Source organism: Panthera leo, chromosome A2, assembly GCF_018350215.1.
Source record: "Panthera leo isolate Ple1 chromosome A2, P.leo_Ple1_pat1.1, whole genome shotgun sequence".
Classification (NCBI taxonomy): Eukaryota; Metazoa; Chordata; class Mammalia; order Carnivora; family Felidae; genus Panthera; species Panthera leo.
The window spans coordinates 18495748-18517222 of record NC_056680.1 but is presented as its reverse complement, the minus strand read 5'-3'; the positions used below and the strand labels follow the sequence as shown (position 1 = coordinate 18517222).

Here is a 21475-nt window from a genome sequence, read left to right as displayed (position 1 = left end):
AAAACCCCAAGCAGCCCTAGATTCTCAAAGAGAAGCTTTATTAGATCTAATGGTAGCAAAATCCACCCAAGCATTCAACCAAGTGCCAGACATAGGACCAGCCTATAACTCATAGGCTCCAGGCCCACTAGGGTCTCATCCAGGCATCCCTTACCACCTCTGTGGCCCCAAGGGACCTGCTCCAGGAACCAAGCCCTTCTCTAGACCATCCCACCTGAGAGCTAAGGTCCCTGGGAAGCGAATGGGACTGACCTCTGCCTCCCCACCCTTGGGGGCTTCTGGAACAGCCTTGACGACAGGCGTGGCAGGTTCAGTCCTCCGGGTCCCCGTCTTTGCTTTAGGAGTCCCAGGGGGCAGGGTAGTCTCTGGAGGTGGTTTCGGCCCAGGCTCGGCTTTAGCTGGGATTCCTGTCTTCTTTTCCTGGGCACTGCTCAGGGTCCTGCTAGGTTCAGAAGCCTTGAGGGGCTTGGCCTGGGGGCTGGCCTTGGTGGGCAGGGGACTGGCCTTGGCAGGCAGGGGGCCCGATGGCTGGCCCAGCCCCTGTGGCCCTTTCTGCTTCAGAGGGGCTGCTCCAGCTGCACGGAGAGGGGCCCCCGAGGGGGGCTGCTGTGAGGTGGGCAGCGGCAGGGGCGTCGGCTCTCCCAGGCTGCCCTCTAGTAGCCGCTTAGTTTGGCAGTTCAGACAGAGCCACTCGGTTTTCTGTAAGGAAATGGGAGGGGAGGGGGTTGATGAAAATCACAAAGACACTGAAGTACTCAAAGAGTATTTCTATGACTATTTCTGTAACTTTAAGCAGGACAAAGTTTTCTAAAGCATGACCCCAAAGGCACAAGGAGAAAATGACTAATAGATTTGTTGCCCTCAAATGACAGACTTCCCCATCTTTCAGAGTTCAAATGATAAACCAAAAAGAAGGATCTCTTCTTTACCCTGTAGAGAGCTTTTTCACCTGGCAAGAAAAGGAGGAGACCTGCAGGGGAGGGGAGGCTACAGGTAGCACATGAGTCTGGAGAAGAGGGGGAATTGGTGTGGAGTCCATCAGTCCAGAGCCCATGCAAACCAGGAGTAGCCTCAGACAGGGAGCGCCTCCTAGGTGCCCAGCTCCTCCCTGGCCTCCTAGCCCTCAGGCCTCAGACACCATCCTCCCCACACTCTTCCCAAGTAAGGGCTGCGCTGGGAGGCCACAGGCTCCTGGGGCCAGGGGAGGCATCTGAAAGAAGCCCTGCTGGGAGGATGGGGCCAAGCAGTCCCCTCTGCTTATACCCCCCAGCCCAAGTCACCTTGTCCAAGGCCAGCAAAGACCCTCAGGTGGAAGCCTCCTCCTGCCCCCAGGGCTCTGGACTGTTCCGATGGGGACTGTGTGTGCCGGCACTTAGACCAAGGGTCCTGCTTCCTCCAGATCTGGGTGGGGAACAAACACTCAACCGTCAGTCCACTACTCTCAGGGTAATCCCCTCTGTCAGGTTCAGTGCTGGGGACTGGAGACACAGCCATGACTAAGACAGACACAGGGGCTGGCATGTAGCCTTCCTGGAGACCACAGCCCCAAACTGGTCATCCAAGTATGACGTGGATATCAGTGGCAAAGTTCCTAGAACACCAGAAACCAAGTCTACTTCCCCAGCTCCAGCTGTCTGCACAGGAATGAGGTCTGAACATCCCAGGCCCTGCATGGGTGATTCCTGCAGCAGGTCAGAGGCTGACAGGGGCGTGTCTCCCAGGAACTTCCTCCAGAGTCAGGGCTCTTCCTTGGCAAGACTGGAAGCCCCACCCTGGCCTACAGAGTGAGGCGGAAAAGAGGATAACCACACACTTATGTCTGCTCTCACCCTGGAGGAGGGGGAAGAGCCTTGGTACTCTGACCTTCCTGCTGCTAGTCCTCTCAGGTGCCCAGACACTCAGACTCCCACTAGCAGCTTGGCCACTAGGATGGGCCATTAGGAGAACCACAAAACCCAGAACCACAGGATCACAGAGCCAGAAGACAGGGCAAGGAGGTAGCCTGTGGCCCTCGCCAGCCTAAAGTGGGCTGGCAGCCTCAGCGCCCTTACTTCACACACTGCCCTGTGCCCATGTCAGACCCTAGCACATGTGGCAGATCCTTGGATCTGTACTCCCACTGTACCCCCAGAGTGCCTGCCCTCAGCCTGGTATCCTCAGGCCACCATGGCAGATGCCATATCAATGATTCTGCCCTGGTTTCCTGCCCGCAGGGCTACATACCACATCTCTGCCCTGGGCGCCAGCAGAGGCCAGACCAGGCAGGTGGCAGGCCCTTGGTGTGTGTTAAGGATAGGCCCGATCCACAGGCTTGTTACTCAGAGCCTTGAGATTGCTGAGACTGGAGCTCTGACTCTGCCCTGAGGCCCAATCCTACACACAGCCCCTAAGCAGAGGGGCCCAGCTATGGAGGGTGACCCTTCAGAGGTCCTACATCTACTCACCCTGTTCCCTGGCCCTAGCACCACGACTAACTCCCTTTGACCTTATCTGGTCCTCTATGCATTCCTGACACAAACCCCTATGAAGCAATGGGTGCTGGCTACTTGTTGGGTCTTGGGCTCACTTGGCTTAGTCACTCCTAGAGGTGCCTGGGGAGAATGCTAGGCAGGCTGAGCTCAAGCCCTGAGATGGGGCACGGAAGAGCACAGATGCTCAGCCTGAGCCCAGAGCCTACAATGCCTCTAACATCACCTAGAGACACAGTGGAAATCCCCCCACCTCAAAGAGGACTATGACATGACAAAAAGACCCTGGAGACATAAGAGGGGTGTAGGCAGAGGCCAAGAGAGTTCTGGAAATGAGAAAAGCCCTCCAGGATCAGCATGATAGGGTTAGGATCTGGGCCCAGACCGGGGGCTGGCCTATGGCAACACTGTTCTGGCTCCACTTTGGGGCCCTGCACACAGCCATTCCAGCTTAGGCCTCTCGAGGTCAGATCACCTGCCCTGGCTCACCTTAGGGGCTTGGCAAACCTCTGACCCCTGCCTCTGGCCTGCAGACCCCACCCCAGAAGCAACAGTCCCAGTGAAGCAAGGGCACCTTGGAAAGATGCTCTGGATGGAGGAGGCAGACCTAATGCCAAGTGTTCAAAGCCAGCCTGTGTGGCAGCCTGCTTACCTGAGCCCAGAGGCCCAGCCCTCAGCAGAGCATGTCACCTGTGGTCACATGCTCCACAGGGTTTTGTTCCTTCCCACGCTTATTCATAGAGACAGCCAGGCTGCAGAACGGGCTGCCCAGTTGGGCCTCTTGCTCCTGGCTCTGCTATAACAGGCGGCCAGGGAGGGAGGGAAGGCAGGCAGGGGGAGGCATGTGAGGTAAGGGCTAAAAATAAACACTGGACCTGGCTGCTGGAGGCCCTTTGCCAGCTCTCTGGGAGCGGGGAGAAGGGTGCGGGGCACTGGGGCCTGTTCGGGTGGAGTCTGAGGAGACTTGGCACAGACCTAAGTTTCTGGAGAATGGGGATGGGGTAGGAGGCTGGCCATGAGGAGGTTCTATGCCTGAGGGCTGGAGCACAGGTCCTGATTTCTTTATTCACTCAGTTCTTTTTTTTTTTTTAATTTTTTAAAAAATTTCTTCTTAAGAGAGGGAGACAGAGCACTAGCAGGAGAGGGGCAGAGAAAGAGAGGGAGTCACAGAATCTGAAGCAATCTCCAGGCTCTGAGCTGTCAGCACAGAGTCTGATGCAGGGTTCAAACCCACCAACCATGAGATCATGATCTAAGCTGGCTTAACTGACTGAGCCACCCAGGCGCCCTTTTATTCACTCAGTTCTCATCTCTGCTCCCTGACAGCATGCCCTCCCTCACCCCGCCCCCTGCTCATTCATTCCATTTTTCCCCTTGTTCTTTCATTCACTCATTCATGTTTATTCCCTCATTCATTCATTTACCTGTACACCCTTTCTTGTACTCTCCCAACCCCGCCCCCAGCCAGCCCCAGGGAGCTGCTACTTTCTCTTCCCCTTTGCCTGACCCCTTGGCAAGTGGGCAGGGGATGGTCTGGGACTTAGGAATGGACAGTGGGACACTTGATGACCACTTCTGCCTTGCCTCCCTCTGTCCAGTTCCTTTCTGGGGGCAGCTAGGAATGCCCCAGGGTAAGCACCACCTAATGGTGGGAGATGGGGTCAAGGTGAAGAAGGGGAAGTGAGTTGGTGGAGTACTCCACGGGTGGATGAGCCCTGCTGCCTTCCAGGATCACTGGCTACTGTGCCTCAAGGGCCAAGGTTGCCCAGTGAGGCTGCAATGCATGTTGGGCATCCTTCTTGCACTGCCTGCCATTGTCTGAATGACCCTGCAGAACACAATCTCTGTGTATGTGGAGCTGGCCTGTGTCAGTCTGATCACGTGACACCAGCCTGACCAACAGCCCATGGCCAGCTGCTGGGCCCAACATACCCCCAGCCTCACTGCAAGACCAGGGGCAGTAGGGGCGCCTGGGTGGCTCAGTCGGTTAAGCGGCCGACTTCGGCTCAGGTCACGATCTTGCACTCTGTGAGTTCGAGCCCCGCGTCGGGCTCTGTGCTGACAGCTCAGAGCCTGAAGCCTGTTTCATATTCTGTGTCTCCCTCTCTCTCTGACCCTCCCCCGTTCATGCTCTGTCTCTCCCTGTCTCAAAAATAAATAAATGTTAAAAAAAAATTTTTTTTTTAAATAATAATAAAAAAAAAAAAAAAAAAAAAAAAAGACCAGGGGCAGTAGATGAGAAATTCAGAGGAAGGATGCCTGGACATAAAGGGCCCAATGGGCATGGCCAGACCCTGGACTATAGGCATGGCTGTCACTGGTGCTGCCGTTCTCCTGATGCTATGACCCTGACCCATCCTGTCTCTGGACATCCTTAAGCTTCTCCTTTTTGGGCCTCTGCCTCCAATAAGAGGAATCCTCTCTGATATCCCCAACATATTTCTTTCTGGCTGGGCTGTGCTCTCCTCACACTCCAGTACCAAATGTGTCCATTCCCCATGGGGCATCCTTCATGAGACCAGGGTCTTAACACTGGCCACAGGATTGATTCATACTCAGATAGTTGGGGGCCAGAGGAGACTCTTTCTTCCCTGCATAGAGACTCCCTGTTAGGACATGCTAGTTCCAATCTGGCTGTGTGTTGGACCTTGCATAAGTATCTGAAGTATGGCATCTCAACTAGTTCTCCCAGAAACCTAAGAGGGAGTGCTATCACCCCCATTCCACACGGAGGAGACAGGGCTTCCTGAGACCACTATTGCCAGAGGCAGCTGCTGGCCTCTCACTTGGTGCCCCCGATGCAACCCCTTCCCCAAATAAGCCCAGCCCAGCCCCGCATATCACAGGTGCCGGGCCCTTTCCCCAGGGAGGCCCAACTTCTCAAGGATATGGCTGGTATTTTGGCAATTCTAATAAGATCAGAAACTGGTGGTGTTACTGTAACATTTCCAATTCCACTAATTTCTTCACAAACTCTATTTTGAACTGAAAGCCAATTAAAAATGAAGCCAGAGGGTACTATTATCCTTCAAAAGATAAATAGGTAAAAAAATTTGGAATCAACAACTCTTAATTATGAAATGACTCACTAAATAGCACTACGGTTATTTTTTCAGAGGGAATTTCAAAGCAAAAAGGGATCTAGTTTTACTGCTTCCTTCATTGTATGCTCTGGACTCCCTGTCTAGGAAGAAGGTAAAAGGTTTTATAGCTCCAAGATGTTGAGGAAAATCCCCAACCTAACAGCCCAGACAGTTGACTCTCATCTTAGGTGGAGTCACAGCAGGTCTAATAGGCCTGTGGGGAGGTGGCAGTGGGACTGCCCTGGTCCATCCCTCCCTCAAGCCCCTGGCCTACATGCAGACAGGGTCCCTCTGGCTCACATTGTACACAGAGACACACAGTCATCCTGAGCCTGGCGGGCTGGCCTCAGTTAGCAAGGTGTGGGAGAGACAGTAGGTCTCTCACACAAAGTAGGTCATAGGGAAGCACACAATTGCTCCAAATGTCAAGTAGCCATTTGCTGAGGTGAGATCAAAGACGGTCCATGGCCTGGTTACAGTGAAGAAAAGCAACGGTGGTACCAGGAACCACAGGAGGGGGGCATCATGGCTGTCTACTCACACATTCCCCAGGACCCCTCTGGGGACAGCTGCATTAATAAGTAGAGCCATAAGGAGAAAGGAGTTGGAGAAGCTGGGCTACCCTCTGACTGCTATTAGGAGCAAGAGGCCCCGGGGTGGGGAGGAGCTAAACACCCAGAAGTTTGCTGTCAGGCCCATTGGAACCCATCAGATCCTGTGGTGACAAGGGTGGTTCTGGCCAAGGAAGTGGCAGTGGGGCAGGACATGGAGACAGCAGGACATGGAGGAGGTAGGGCATGGGGGCAATGTTGGCTATCAAGAAGTTGGCCAAGGAAGTGGCAGTGGGGCAGGACATGGAGACAGCAGGACATGGAGGGGGTAGGGCAGGGGGCAATGTTGGCTATCAAGAAGCAGAAGCTCTGGAACCCAGGAAGGTGACAACCAAATGGCTAAGGAGAGGCTTGGATCAGAATCCAGATGCTCATCCAAGAGTCAGCATGTGACTGACACATGTTAGGGCAGAATCAGCACTTCCTCTGGCCTGGCCCAGGGGCTGCTGGAAGGAGTTGTCAGGAACATTTACACTCTTGAACTGAGACAGTTTTCCCCTTCTCTCTGTGCATGTCTTGCTGAGTGAGGAAATGTGGGCCAGGAGGTCTCTCAGGGACAAGGGTCCCCCAGGCTGCACCAGCTCAGTAGTCCAACAGGGCTCACAGTCCCTCAGGATCAGGGTGCCCCACTCAACTGACAGCCAGTGTGTGCCTGGTAGTCTCAGGACTGGAGCTCCTCTGGCTCTCTGGTGGCCCCTTGGTGTCCCCTCCCCACCTTAGTCAGCCAGGCCAACTGTCCTCCAGTGAGCCCTTGGATCTAAGGAGATAGGTGGCAGTATGGGGCCTCGAGGGCCACATGGGCATCATGTGAGGAGGTCACTTTTCTTGCTTAGAGCTGCCTCTTTCTGCATGTTGGAAAATATGGCCTGTGACAGCCAAAGCAGTCTTCTTTACCATAGTGGGCTGCTCCAGTGGAGGCCTGACTCAAAGCAAATCAGAACAAGGTGCCAGAGACTCCCTGCCCCACCACTGACCGTGCATGGCTCTGCCTAGAATCCCCAAGGACTCAGGTGGCTGCCTGTGTCCAGGAGGAAGGGCTTTGGCTTGATCATCTCCTGATGTGACATAGCTGGGGGTGTATCTGTCTGTCAAGATGAGCCAATCATTCATCTTGACCCTAAGGGCATTTGAGGGAATAGGACACACCAGCTATGCCCAAGGCAGCCAAGGTAGGGTTCACATGGATGGCCCTGTGGGCAGGGCAGAGTGAGTAAGGGGAGGAGCAGAAGCAGCCTCCAGGCCCAGGCTCATCCAACTCTGCCCAGGTACCTCTGTATCTTCTGAGCCTGCCAGGTGGGCTCCAAGCTTTGAGAGAACACTGGGCCTCCTATTCTTTTCTATCCAGCTCTGCACAGCGCCCAGAACCCTTCCCTGGAGCAAGGATGCAGAGAGATAGGCCCTAACCCCAGAACTCTCTCAAACTTCCCTAGGGGTAAAAAGAACATCCCTGAGCATCCCCACATGCAGCCCCAGGAAGAACCAGGCCCAGCCAAAGGAAAATATGTGACCCAAAGACTAGCTCTGACAAGTAGATGTCAATACCCATGACCTCAGAAGAGGGGATGGAGGGAGGATACCACCTGGCTGGAGCCTGGGGCAATGGGGCACAGCCCTGTGCCTAACAGCCCTTCAACCCCCTGTGTGGGTCATAGACGGAGGGCAGGGTGGGACCTCAGGTTCCTCCCACCTGAGCAGGGGAGGTTGGCATCTTCCATCGAGGCCATGCCCAGGATAGCTGGGAATGAGGAGGCCAGTTCAGGGTGCTCTGAGCTTAGCTACCTCTAGGACTGGCCTCAGGGCACCGGTTAGCCAGTCAGAGGCAGCGGGCACCATTACCCCATCCGCTGTGCCAGTTAGTTTTCTGAGGAGAACAACAAGCCTGGGGCAGGGATAGAAAAGGGAGTACAGCCCCTCTGTACCTGTGTAGGGGCCCCACAAGTGCTGAAGACCTGGCTCTCTGTAGCCCTTTCTGGCTCCCATGCCTCCCAGGCCCCCCATTACTCCAGGTCTTGGTCCAGCTCTCTTACCTCTACCAGGTGGGGCGTTGGGTTGAAGCCACACAGGTTGCACACCTGGAGCTTGCAGGTGGTGCAGGTGTTATAGTTGGCTGGGCCCTTGCTGCCCACGTTGAGCTCAGCTTGGCACAGTGGGCAAGTGGCCCTTTCCTTCGGCGCGGTCTTTGGCTTGGCAGTAGCCTTGGTCGCTGCCTGGTGTTCCACTCTGCCATGTTTTGGACTGGTTGTTCCCCCAGTTCTTGCCAGGGCTCCAGGCCCCGATCCAGGACCTGGTCTGGCTCCAGGCTCAGTTTTGGCTCCAGGTGCTGGCCCAGGCCCAGGTCCTGAGCCTGGGGGTCTTGGGCCAGCCTCCTTGCTGGCATCACTGAAGACAATCTTAGGTGGTCCTTTGCTGGGAGCCACTTGGCCCTGGGGCTCAGCCTCGGGCTGCACAGACATGAGGGTACTCGCCTGGGTCAGCAGTGATGCTCCAAGGCCAAAGAGCTTCCCAGTGAGGCCCTCCTGGGTCTGCTCAGCAGCACCAGGCCCAGAGGGCACTGTGGTGGCACTTTTGGCCAGGGCCTCTCCTGCAGGTGGCCTGGGATCCGCTGTGGAAGGCTTGATGGGGAGAGGAGGCTGAGGAGACGCCCTCCCCACCTCTGGAGGGGCAGCTGCTTGGGCAGACCCCGGCACTGAGGTGGCCCTGGCTGTCTCAGCCTGGCAGAGGCCTGGCTGTGGTGCCCCTGGGCCCTGCGATCTCTCTTGCTCCGGCTTCCCCAGGGGCTGTTTGGCTGGGGACTGGGCAGGAGACAGGGCCGGGGAGTGCAGTTGCTGCTGGCTCTTGGAGCGAGGCGCAGTGGTCATGTCCATCCCCAGAGCCCTCTGCATCTGGCAGTTCAGACAGAGCCACTCCTTCACCTGAGGAGGAAGTATCATGGTCATCGGGGTGGTCGGGACTGACAGTGCCCATAGCTCAGGTCGCTGCAGGCCCCCCAGTAGCCAGGGCCAGCTCCAAGCATAGGCAGGAGCAGCAAGCACCACTCAGGTGTTTCTGGGCTGCCAGGAGGCAAAGCCGAAGGGGCTGATGGCACCTGCCCTGACCTCTGGGAGCTGCCAGCTGCCTGGAGCAGAACAGGGGGAGTCACACACACTCCCCACCCCCAAACCACCAATCTGTTGCCTGCCAGACCCTCCTGCTCAAGAGTCTTCCCCACCACCCACTGGCTGTACCTCTGATCTGTGTACATTATTCCATCTCCATGCCCTGCCTCACCAATGACCCCAAAAGCCTCCAATTGGTCACTCTCTTTCCCCTGCTGCCTGTTTTGGGCCATTTCCACACAGCAGCCAGAGTGATCTTTTAAACCAGGAAGAAAAGGATGGCCTTAGTACAGTGCCTGGTATGCAATAGATATTCAATTAAAAACTTGCAGAATGAATAAATAAGTGAAAAGTAACAGGAGGGAGAGGGAGGCATAGAAAAGAAAAGAAACCAGGGCACCTGGGTGGCTCAGTCGGTTAAATGTCCAACTTCAGCTCAGGCCATGATCTCATAGCTCATGAGTTTGAGCCCCACGTCAGGCTCTGCACTGACAGCTCAGAGCCTGGAACCTACTTCGGATTCTGTGTCTCCCTCTCTCTCTGCCCCTCCCCGGCTCATGCTTGGTCGCTTGGTCTCTCTCTCTCTCTCTCTCTCTCTCTCTCTCTCTCTCTCTTTCAGAAATAAACGTTTTGGTGTTTTTTTTTTTTTAATTTCCTCCCTGTCCTGGAGGAGCTGAGAATCTAGCTGAGGACACAAGATATACATGAACAATCTTGAGAGCAAAATAATGCAATGTAAGTGATGATGTAAGTAGAATGAAAAAGTTTTTTTCCTTAAGCAAGACACATTTTTTAAGAAAATGGGATAATCTGTGCCTCCAAAACAAAAAATCGTGTGCTGCTATTTATGTGATGGACACGTAGTTTCTCTCTGCATCAACCCCTTCCCTGAATAAAGTGAGTGCATGACTCAGGTTGGGCCAATCACTGGTTTCAGCAAGGGGCGCAGGGACAGGTATGTGACCTTGCAAACAGGGCTGATCAGAGCCCTTGGTAAATGAACAATAGAAGAAAGAGGGGCTTTTTTCCTTTGGGATTACTCATAGAGAAAAGTAGCCTTAGAGTGGCCAGCAGCCCTCTCTCCCCACATGCAGCGAGATGCTAAGGATAACATCAATAGACAGTCAGAAGCAGACCAAGGTAAGGAGACAGGAGCAGATCTGATGAGTTCATTTAATTCCCTGGATTCAGCTATACCTTAAGTCTGCCCTTGGACTTCCAGGTGCATGAGCCAATATTTTTCTCTCAAAAAATCTACATACAAACCAGAGCCTATCAATTACAGGCTCAAATCCCTTAGTGGATTCCCATCATGTGTGCCATGGGAACTCACCAGGGCCCATAAGATCCCACAATCTACTCCAGCGCATTCCTCTCTCTGGCCTCCTTCCTTGCCATCCCCCCTTAGTGGTCTTACCCCAGAGATTCTGGGCCTCCTGTTCTGCCAAGTAGTCCCCTAAGCTCACTTCTGTAACCAGGGCCTCGGCCCTCACAATTTTCTCTGCCCCTAGACCAGCTAGCTATATAGGCCTCAGATCTCCCCATCAGGGCCCTCTCTGGCCACACAATCTAACATATGCCTCCCCCACCAGGCACTCTGTATCGAATCACCCACTTCATCTTCTTCACAGTGCTTATTCTTTCCCGAAGTATCTACCAATTTGTTTCCTTGGGTGTCTCCTTTCTCCCCACCTAGCTTGTGAGTTCTGGTTGAGGTGTTCTCAGGACTGTGCACAGTGTGTAGTACAGAACAGGGCTCATTCCAGAGAGACTTCTTGTGGGATTAATCCCAACAACCTATTAACAGGGGGCAGGGGCACAGTTCCCACAAAGCAAAAGCCATGAGACTGGAGATTTGGTGCCCCAGTGAAGAGGCTCCTCCTCTCCAACCAGAGCTGAGGCTGCAGGCCAAGGCTGCTCCATCTATGCTTGTAGCCAGAGCCTTTGAAAGCACCATCGTGGCCCAGTCACCAGGGAAAGGTCCAATCCAGTTCCTGAGGCAAAAAGCCCTTTCTGTCCACCCTTAGGAGTACCTCCAGTCCTGCTCTCTTCCTTGAGGCCACAGGGCTGTGCAGCTGCTGCTTTAGCTGACTTGCCAGCTGGAGAGCTTGGGTTTGGCTGTCTTGCCTAGCAGGCCAAAAGCAGCATCCAAGGAGTGGGGAACACCGCACTTTGGTGAGCACCCCCTTGTGCCCAGGACCACACAGGGCATGTTCACAGTTCACATTGTCATTTAGTTTTCACAGTAGAGAAAATCAAGGTCTGATATAACTTAACCACATACTCTTGTGGTTACCCAGCCAGGAAGTGGTGTTGTGGGTGAGACCAGCCCTGCCAGCCCAGCCCGGTTCCTGAGCTATGGCCTGGAGTCTGGTGCCTTCTGCATTCCTGCCTCTTCCAAAGGCCACTCAACCTCATGCAGGTCAAGTCATGGGTTTAGAAGTCCCCTCTGCAAAACACTGGCAGAGCCCTCAAAGGCCAAGCCCAGTTCCAGAAACCCTAAGAACAGTGATGCCACAGCACTGGGGTGTGAAGCCATCCCCCCGAGATGGGAAGTGTCAACTCACCCTACGTATTTTTGAAGACGCAAGGCAGCTTTGTCTACTTTTGGACAGAGAGACCCTCAGAGGAAACAATTTGGGTCTCTGGGACTCAGTCCAAAGACACTTTAGAAAGTTACTCTTGGGTGGGGAGGGCTCACTTCCCATCAAAATGGGAGCTCCAAGGGGCAGGCTATTTCTGCTCACCCTCAGATGGACCCCCGGAGGGGATTAGCCTTCTGAGGGGAGCCCCAGGCCCTGGCCCAGGGCAGCTGTCACAGACCCACTTCCTGGGGTGGGTGCCCAGTGCACACCCCAGGCTCCATTTCCACTGTGCGCTTGCACAGGTATAGCATGCCCTGAGGTGGGACTTGTGACAAGAGGAGTCTGGAATGTAAAACTCCTTATCCTGGGACTTCAGAGTGACCCTCCTTCAGGTTCTGGACAGGGTTGAATAAGGGCATGTGCTAAAACTCCTGCACTCACCACCAGAACCTTCCCTTACCCAGCCTCCGTCACCCAGGCTGTCACAGGCATTCACCTAAAATAGAACCTCTCCAAGAAACAGCTAAAACGCCCCTCAGTGACTCATCGCCCAGATGGGCACAGCTATTTCTATCCAGCCTCTTCTAGATGGCAAGGAGCCTTGACCACGCCCTCTCCCAGCCCCACCCAGACTCAGGCCCAGGCAGAAAGGCCTCCCAGGGAGGACACTGGGAGGGGAGCACTCTGAGCCCAGCAAGACTTCCCTCTGCCTCCCCCACTGATCATCAGGAGCTTGATCGGAGGGGTTCAGCCTTAGCCTCTTCCTCCCTCCTCCAAGGTCCTCATCCCTGTGTTAGGGGGATGGATGCTGTCTACTGGACAGGGAGATAGATGGCCATGCACCCCAGCTCACTTGCCCACCTAGGCTGGGCATACATGGCCAGGCCTGTGGCAGACTCGTCAGCCCTGGGACCAGAGCAGTGAGAGCCTTCCTCATCTAACTGTATTCGGTGTCTGTGGCTTCTTGGCAGCCTCCAATCCAGCTGCCCACCAGAATCACAATGAATGGCCTTCTACTAGTGTGACGGGAAACCTGTCCTAGAGTCATGCTGTCCAGTACCTCCATGAGCCTGACCTGGCACATGGCCAGGAGATGAGCAGGCTATCCGCCACAGAACTCACGTCCCAAGAACCAGAGGTGAGCTAAGGGGACTGCCCAGGGCTGCACTGATGTGGATGGCTCTGTCAGACACTAGCTTTTGTCAGGCTGACCCTTCTTGCCAGCAAGGAAACCCATCCTGTCATCTCAGAGGCGGGACACCTGTGCATCCCAGCCCAGTGGGGCCCGAGCAGCAGTAGGAATGGGGAGGCTCAGTGTGGTGTGCAGGCCAAGAGCTGCTTTGGAAGTGGGGGAAGCAGAAGCTACAGGAAAGTGGCTTCCCTCAGGGAGCTGCTTCCTGCCCTGCCAGGAGCCTGCTGGGGATTCAGAAAAGCAGGGCCTTATGGGTTCTGGCTCCGAAGGGACTTTCATCCCAAGAAGAGCCTTTCTCAGCTGCTCCCTTACTTGAACTTACTTGCCCCGAGCTTCTGCTTTCTGTTCTTCCACAGGCCCTCTGCCTTCACGTGTCTTCCTGACCAGCTGAATCTATGGTCTGTCACGCAGTCACTCTGCTAAATGTCTGTGCTCTCTTAATCTATGTCTGCTTCAGAACTGGATCCAGCCAGAAACCTTTTTTCCCCCGGGCCTACACCCAAACAGATAAATGGGCACCAGGTGGATGGGCTCCACTGTAAATTAACTTGCGTCTAACTTCTCCTGGACCCCCATATCTGCCCGGTTAACCAATTCACTCCATCTCCCCAGGAGGCTTTTGTCCACAATGGCTTGTTCAATTTCTCGTGTCCCTCTCCCTGCCTGTCCCCCTCCCTTGCTTTCTGGCTCAAACCGCTGCCCTGCTTCCAATGTCGTCAAGAGGAGCCACACAATAGGCTTCCTCCTCCACACTGAGGATCTAGACCTGCCTCTTTGGGGGCTCCGCTCTTTCAACCACACTCCACCCCCCACATTCCTGTGCAGCCCTTGCCTCTCAGAACTCCAGTGTCATTGTCTCTTGCTTTTCGGAGCCCTCCTCTGTCTGCGCACCTTTCCTGTGCACACCACTGTCTTGTGTTCTCTCCTTTCCTGCTCGGTCAGGCCTCTCAAGACTTGGCCACATAGACGGCCCTCAAAAAACGCTGTGCTGAGTAAAAGAGCAAAAAAGAGCACATTCTGTGCAATTCCATTCATACGGGGCTCTAGAATAGGCAAAACTTGTTTATGGTGGATAAAAACCAGAACAACTGTTGTGTCTGGAGGAAGGGTGGGGATGGATAGGAATGGGGCCTGAAGGGACTTTCTAGGGTGATGAGGACGTCTACCTTGATAGAGGGGTTTGGCTGACACAGCTGCATGCTTTTGTCAAAGCTCACTGAATGGTACACTTGGGCTCTAAACATTACAATACATGTACATTTTACCTAACCCCATCCCCCCATACTAAACTCAAGTTAATGATATGCTTACTGAAGTGTTTAGTGGGAAGTATACTGATGTCAATATGCCTGTGAATTTCAAAGTTCTCTGGCCCTGACTTTTCTGCTGCATGCCAGGGTCTTAGATTTGTCAGCCTACTGAACCCCACTTAGATGCTCACAGGCACCTCCAACCTGACGTGGCCCAAATGGAAAAATTCTCCATCTCTATCCCCTAACCCCCATGTGCAACACATTTCCAAAATCTGTCTGTCTAGCTTCTGAAATCCACCAGGAGTCTTTCAAGGTTCTTCACTCCCACCACCCCAGCCTGCTCTGGGGATCCAGCCCCACCGGTGGCATGGGCTCTTCTCCACCCAGCAGTCAGAGGAGTGGGGTGTTGTTGTTGAGAGTTTTGTGATAAAATAAATATAACATAAAACTGGCCATTTAACCATTTTAAGTGTACAATTCAACGGCATTAATTACATTTATAATGTACAACCATCGCCGTTATCTATTTCTAAAGAGGTGTTTTTAAGTGCACATCTGACCTTCCCACTGCCACTTTTCAAAATCTTTGGAAGCCCATCTAGAGACCCCAGCAGGATCTGCCTGCCCTTTGGGCCTGCTCACGGCACTCCAGCCACCCCAGCCCTGGCTTGTTCCCACGCACTTCCCCTCAGGCCTCCCTGGGCCCCACCTGTCCCTAGGCCAACTCCAGTCTAATGTCTCCTCCTTGTAGAAGCCCCCAAGAGTCTTGGTGCAGCAGCATATCAAACACCCCAGCCTCCCTCCTGGTCCTCCGCACACCTTACCCCCAGGTATGACTGTGTGTTTGCTTGGGTGGTTACTGGTGGAAGGGCAGCCTCTCCCTCTGGCTTGCGGGCTCCACAGGGCTGAGCAACATACTTCAGCTCTGCCTGATTCTCCAGTGTCAAGGACAGTTCCTGGCTTAACATAAGGGCTCAAAAGTATTTGCAGGGGAAGGAAAGGATGGGAAGAAGGGAAAGGGCCACCATCTGACAATGGGTACAGGCAGACCTGCCCAAGGTGACCAGCCAGCATCTGGTTACTTCACTGAGCTCTCCTGCCTCTTCCTGCCTCTGGCTTTCTCTGTCACCTCCCTTTCCTGTCTCTCCCCCCTGTTCCTTCTCCCTGTTCCCACTTTATTTATTTCTCTTTTTTTTCTCAATTTTTACTCAATTCTCTTCTCATTCTGTTTCTTTTGCCCACACATATAGGAGCAGGTGTTTTGAGAATAAAATCTCAGGTTTCTGCTCTGAATTAATTTCACATTCATTCTTAGATAACTGTACAGCCCCCTTTGTAGCTAAAAGTTGGAGTGCCATGCCTGACAGCTCCAGCTATGAAACAGCTCCCACTCCCACACAGCTGTCTCTTCTGCATGTACCCAGTGGCTGTGGCCTCTGCCCCGCAGTGGTCCCAGCAAGGAGGCCAAGAGTCCTGCCTCCTGGGAGCACGGACTGGCAGCAGGGCTGGCTGTCCAGGACTGACTGAAGCTTGGCAGGTATTTCCCTATTGACTTGAAGACTGTTTGGCTTCTGGAAGGCAAGCTGCTCAAGGACTGGATGTACTGTGGGAGAAAGGTTTCCCAAAGGGCCTGCCCCCTGGAGACCAACTTCCATTTGGCTTAGCGGTGGAGAAGGGAAGCCTGGGCATGTGTGCAGACACCACCTCCTCCTAGGCCCAGGGAGGAGGGAGACAACTTTGCCTTTCCTCAGCCCACTGCTGATCTATGTCCTCCTAACACCTGCTCCTCATTCCCTACCGGCCCAGGAGGCAGCGTGGCCATGGAGGAGCAGAGGGAAGGGGGCAAGGCTGGTGGCTGCAGCGGAGGGATCCGGTGCGGCACTCACAGCACCTCCCCCGGGCCATCTGGTGCTCCGGCCCTTGCCGGAAAGGAGTGGGATGCAGGCAGTAGAGGAAAGGCTTATGGCCATTGCTTCATCTCCCTCCCTTCTCCACACCGCCCACCACGGGTAAGTGCCTAAGCCCTTACTTAGCCCATGGGTAAGTGCTGATGGAGCAGGTTAGGGGGGAGGCCAGTGCACAGTGGATTAAACACCGTTGGGTTGGTCTCGGCAAAGTCTAGACCTTAGAACAGGCAAAGAAAGACCGTGATCATTCTTCTGTAGTTTTTCAGAGGGGCTTCTGAGCAATTCCGACTAGGGCAAGGGAGATGGGAGGCAGATGAGCTCAGATGAGCTGTCTGAACCTGGAAGGCTAGAGATGGGGTAGCAGCTCTATGGCTCCCCACTGGGGCAGAGGGTGGGCCTCCCAGGGGCAGGCTGCGGCTGCACTGTAGCTGGTGCTCTGGGACGCTTCTGCCAATCAGATCTGGAAGCACAGGCATGCAGCCAGCCCTGCGTCTGCACCAGCACGTGCTCTTGTGACGCTCTTCCCCGGGTGAGGCCAGATGCACATCTGGAGGAAGTCCAGGCCAGGACGTGCTGCTGGGCTGCCCCTGGCCATCACTCGTATTCTCTAGCAGCCCACTCCCACCCCCACTGCCCACCCAAACCTCACCTCCCAGATTCCACCCAGGAGGCTCACAACCATGCCTTGTCTCCCATCCCCCCTATCAGAATAGAGCCTGATTTGTGCAACAAGGGCCTCCCTCCTGCAGGAGAAAGGGGTGGCAGGCCTGAACATTAAGTCATTGAAGAGTAGAGAGGTGGGCTAATAGGCCTGAGCTGGCATGAGGCATCAGCAAAGCCACCGAGGCTGGTCCCTGGCCCTCTGCCTCTCCTTTAGGGAAATCAGACATTTGGGAAGTTAAGGTACTTTTCTCAGGACCCACATCCAGGGAGAGAAGAGAACAATCTTCCTGTCTTTTCCCTATCACTGGTACTGAATGGGCTTACATCCTAATGCCTCTGGCCTCCTGATCAGTGCTCCTCCTCACAGGGACGGTCTCTCGTGGGTGGTGAGAGATGTTCAGACCCCACAAGGAAACCCCCAGTCTTTTGCCACAATTTCAAACAGGGTAAATTATTCACCTGCCCTGAGCTCCAGGACCACAAAACTCCGGAAAGAAATGGCCGCACCACAAAGAGTGGCTGAGATGGCCTTGTTTGTTCTGAACTCTCCTCAGGAAGAGGAGGAAGAGTGGACTGTGGACAGGGAAAATGGTGCTGAGAGTCCCTGAGGGAAAACTGGAGACCTAGCCACTGATTCTGGATCCCCAGGTCTATTGCTCCAAAATGACCCTGAATAAGCCAAGACTTCCCAAGACTTCGTCTCCTTGTCTATAAACAGAGAGTGCCCTGAGCTCCTTCCCTGACTTCCATGCAGCCTCAATGTGCTCCAGGCCTCCAAAGCCCAGCAAAGTACATGGGCAGGCATCCTTCTCTCAAAGGAATCACAGCCTCGAGAGCTAACCAACCGGGGCCCGGGCAGAATAGTAAGCACCCACCCGGAAGCCTGGGGACTGACAGAAGACCAGGCCCACCAACCAGAACAGTAGTGGCTCCAGATCTGAGCCATTATTCTGGCCAAATGGGGTTGACCGTTCTACCTGTTTGTGATTCTCATCTCCAGAACTGGCCTGCTGCTTCTGCAAGACTCAGCTAAAGTAACAAGATTCTAACTGATGCCATGAGATGGAAAGACAAATTCACGGAGTTCCAGTGGCCATCTTTTTCCTCCTTTCTGCTCACCTGCCCTCACTCACCGAGCAGCGTGAACACTGTGCTGTTGTTTAGCACAACAACTGTCACACTCCTAATCTGCACTGCAACTTGAGGTACGAGTCAGTGATTTTCTACCTCTGCCACACATGAAAATGGTCCATTTTCCATGGTCACATTTCTTTCCAAAGATCCAAGGGAAGCTTCATTAGCAGTCTTAGAAAGGCCATGGAACCCTCCATGTCACTTGCGTGGCCCTTGTCCCTCTCTAGAACTGCTATATCCCTCCTTCTGCCAGCAGGAAGCTGAGGAGCATGTTGACATGCCCTGATGAGGCTTCGGTGAGCTTCAAGCCAGAATGTGGGACCCAGGCCTCCTCAGCCCCGCCACCGCCACCGCAGCATCATCACTGCACTAAGCAGTTTCAGACACACAGCCCCACCCTGCAGACAAGGTCCCCAGTATGCCCCCCAGTGGCCAGTGTCTGCAGTGCATCTGGTGCTGGAACCAGCACCACCTCTTCTTGCACCGTAGCAGGGCCCCTGCTGAGAAGAGAGTCCTGGACCTGGGTGTCCTGGGAAAGGTCGCTTTGCCTGACCGCCCTGCCACCTAGACACACCCTACTTCAGAACCAGCCCCTGGCCCTGCCCAGCATCTCAGGCCAGGCAGGAGCCCAGCCCACAAACACCAGGGTAATCCCAGAAACGGCCTTCTTGGCTGGCAAAACATCAAGTTAGGAGGTGTGTCAGGACAGGTATGGTCTGACCAGGGCGGATCAGCAGGTGCGTGAACAAAACCTGCAAACTGTTTTTCTCTTTCTGTGAAAAAGGACCAGGAAGGTGAATCTACTTTCAGCAGAGTGACAATGGACAACCGCTCTGACTCGAGAATTACGTTCTGCCAGCCTCTCAGGAAAATGTGCTGAGGGCTCTTTCTCCTTGACTGGAACACCACCGAAAGCCAGCTCTGGAGAAGAAAAGGTTCTGCTTGGAGACCCTGTCAGAAAAGGGCATCCACCAGGTTCCGAGAACCTGGAGAATGGACTAGGTCAGCATTTCCCAAACTGATGCCATGGAACAGCGGCCCCTAATGTTCTGAGAAAGCAAGTCTGGGAAAGGCTGCTGGCTACAGCTCTGTCTTGGAGCTCCATGGTGCCGTTCAGGGTGCTGAAGGCCTGAGAAGCCTCCCAGCAAAGAACCAATGCATTTGTCTGGCTCAGATTTGCTTGAAGCACCTGGCTGAGAGGACTGCTCTTCACCAAACACTGTGAATCTGCAGTTAAGTCTGAGGCCCCTTCCTTCCTGGCCCTGAGCCTCGGCTTCTTCCCGGCACAACGAGGCAGATGGACCGAGTGTGGCCAAGGTCCTCCCACTCTGCTGTTTTTCCTGGCACATTAAAGGCTGGCTCCCTTCCCACGTTACCCAAGGTCCTGGGCTTGGGGGAGCCTGTTGTGTGGCAAGGGCTGGGTGCCCACCAGGACCAGTGCCCCATATGTGGCTCTCCCTTGACCTCTGCCCTTCAGGTCCTATAGCTCAAGTGAGCATCTCAGGGAGGCTAAAACCCAGAGGGGCAACACCACACAGGGGCCACCGCAGCATCTCACCCCTGCCTGTCAAACCTTACTCCTGGGGGGCCAGGGCTTCTGGCTTCGGGTTTGTGCTGGCACAAACACACAGGTGAGTTTCTTTGGTGTGGATCACACTGTTCTAAGTACTGAAGAGCAAACACTTACCTAACTGATCAGCTCAGGGATGGGCCTGTTTCTAATCACAGATGTAATAATCACGAGTGTGCACGCCTCCTCAAGGAAGCCCCCACACTCCAGGAGCAACTCCAAACGTACTGAGTCATCTCCCCACAACGGCAGCTCCTTCCTTGGAATCTCACACTTACCTCTCGCAAACCACACATCCCACACCCACAGCACCTCATGTCACAAATAGACCCCGACCTGTGAACAATTATTCTCACTCATCTCCCCCACCCACGAGGTCCAAATGGCTCCTGCTGCTGATAATCCCAGAGGCGGCCATGCCTGTGCCTATAGCCCGGCCATGCTCCATCCTGCCCAAGGGCAGAGCCCTGGAGGAGGAACTAGAGACTTCTATGGGTTACCCCAGAGGAGAGGGAGGAAGCTGACAAGCCCACTCAGTTCATTTCAGAGGCATGGCCCCAGTTGCACTAGTACACTGGGGCACCCAGCCTCCAGGTCCCCAAAAAGAGCCTTCAGGGTTTTGGCTGAGCATCCCACAGCAACTCAAAGCATCCTGAACAAAGCCAGGATGGGGCTGTGGACCCAGGGCACAAAGGAGGCCAATCTCGTGGAAATGGCCCTTCAGTGACTGCTCAGTGAGTGCAGGACACCATCACCCATTGTGAATGCTTGGCTCCCAGCCTGGGTCTCTACCCTGAGGTTGTTTCTCTGGGGATGGCTAGCTTTTCTGCCACCTCAGGCCCAGCTAACTGGAATGAAAGTCCAGAGGAGAAGCTTCCCAGAGCTCAACTGGAAGGCTGTTTCCTGCCTCCCCTAAAACCTTGCTTCCCTCACCAGCATCCCACTCCAGTGCCCACTGTCAGGGAAGGAGGCTGGCCTAGAGCCAGGGAAATCTGCCTCCCCTCCAGCCTGTGGCTATTTATAGCCCTCTCCAAATGAGTATCCATTGAGAAAAGTTGCCCGGAAGCCTGTCTTTGGCCCTCTCTAAGGCCATTTTTCTGGGTCAAACTCACACCAGCTACAAAAGCATCTTCTACTCTGGGACTCTGCCCAAGCTTTCAGGAGGTGCAGGAATCCCTCAGGAGATCTGCGGCCAGGCCTGTTCTGCTACCACATCTTGAGCCAGGAAGACACAAATGCTGGTGGCTCAGGGAAACAACCAGGAAAAGAGAGTTGGTTAAAGAGGGGAAGGGAACCGAGGGAGGCATGGGAAGGTAGGTGGGGGAAGCCGGCGCAGAAAGTGGTTACCTGGGTGAGGTGAGGGTTGGGGTTGAACCCACACTGGTTGCAGACCTTGTTGTGACACTGGGTGCAGGTGTTGAAGTTTGGCTGGCTGGGGGTCGACGTGAGGTCCGAGGTCTTACATATGGGACACAGCGTGCTGCTGGGAAGGGGGGCGATCTGGGGGACGGAGTAGGGTGATGTGGGGGTGCTGCCTCTGTCCGGTGACACAGAGGGCGACCGCCCTGATCTCTGCGTCCTGCTGTCTACCTGCAGTGTCCTGCGCGGGCCATCAGCCTCCTGGCCTGCTGGGCCCTGTGCCCTCGTCTCCCGGGGGCTCTCGCGGCCGGGAGCAGTAGCAGAAGCCTGCTTCGGGGTTGGGGAAGCTGCTCTCTGGCTACCCGGGGGCTCCTTGGGGTCCAGTCTCCTGGAAACGCTGAAATGACATTGAAAATCACTATGTTAGAGACACTTCTCAGAGAAGCAGCCTGCAGGGGGCTCTATCAAGCTCGGTGACCCTGCCGAGCCCCATTCCGCTCTCCTCTTCCTGCCCAGTGGCATCATCACAGCTACCATTTGCTGAGTGCTGATTGT

General features: G+C 54.6%; 1 protein-coding gene across 1 annotated transcript in view; it reads right to left on the bottom strand.

The window, feature by feature from the left end:
- Positions 1–21475, bottom strand: part of BSN (bassoon presynaptic cytomatrix protein) — a 95757-nt gene that overhangs the window by 20062 nt on the left and 54220 nt on the right. Inside the window, exons 2-4 of the mRNA XM_042929375.1 lie at positions 20909–21317; positions 8190–9074; positions 253–699 (exon numbers count right to left, since the gene is read on the bottom strand). Coding sequence (XP_042785309.1) covers positions 253–699; positions 8190–9074; positions 20909–21317 — 1741 coding nt within the window. The remainder of the gene's footprint in view (positions 1–252; positions 700–8189; positions 9075–20908; positions 21318–21475) is intronic.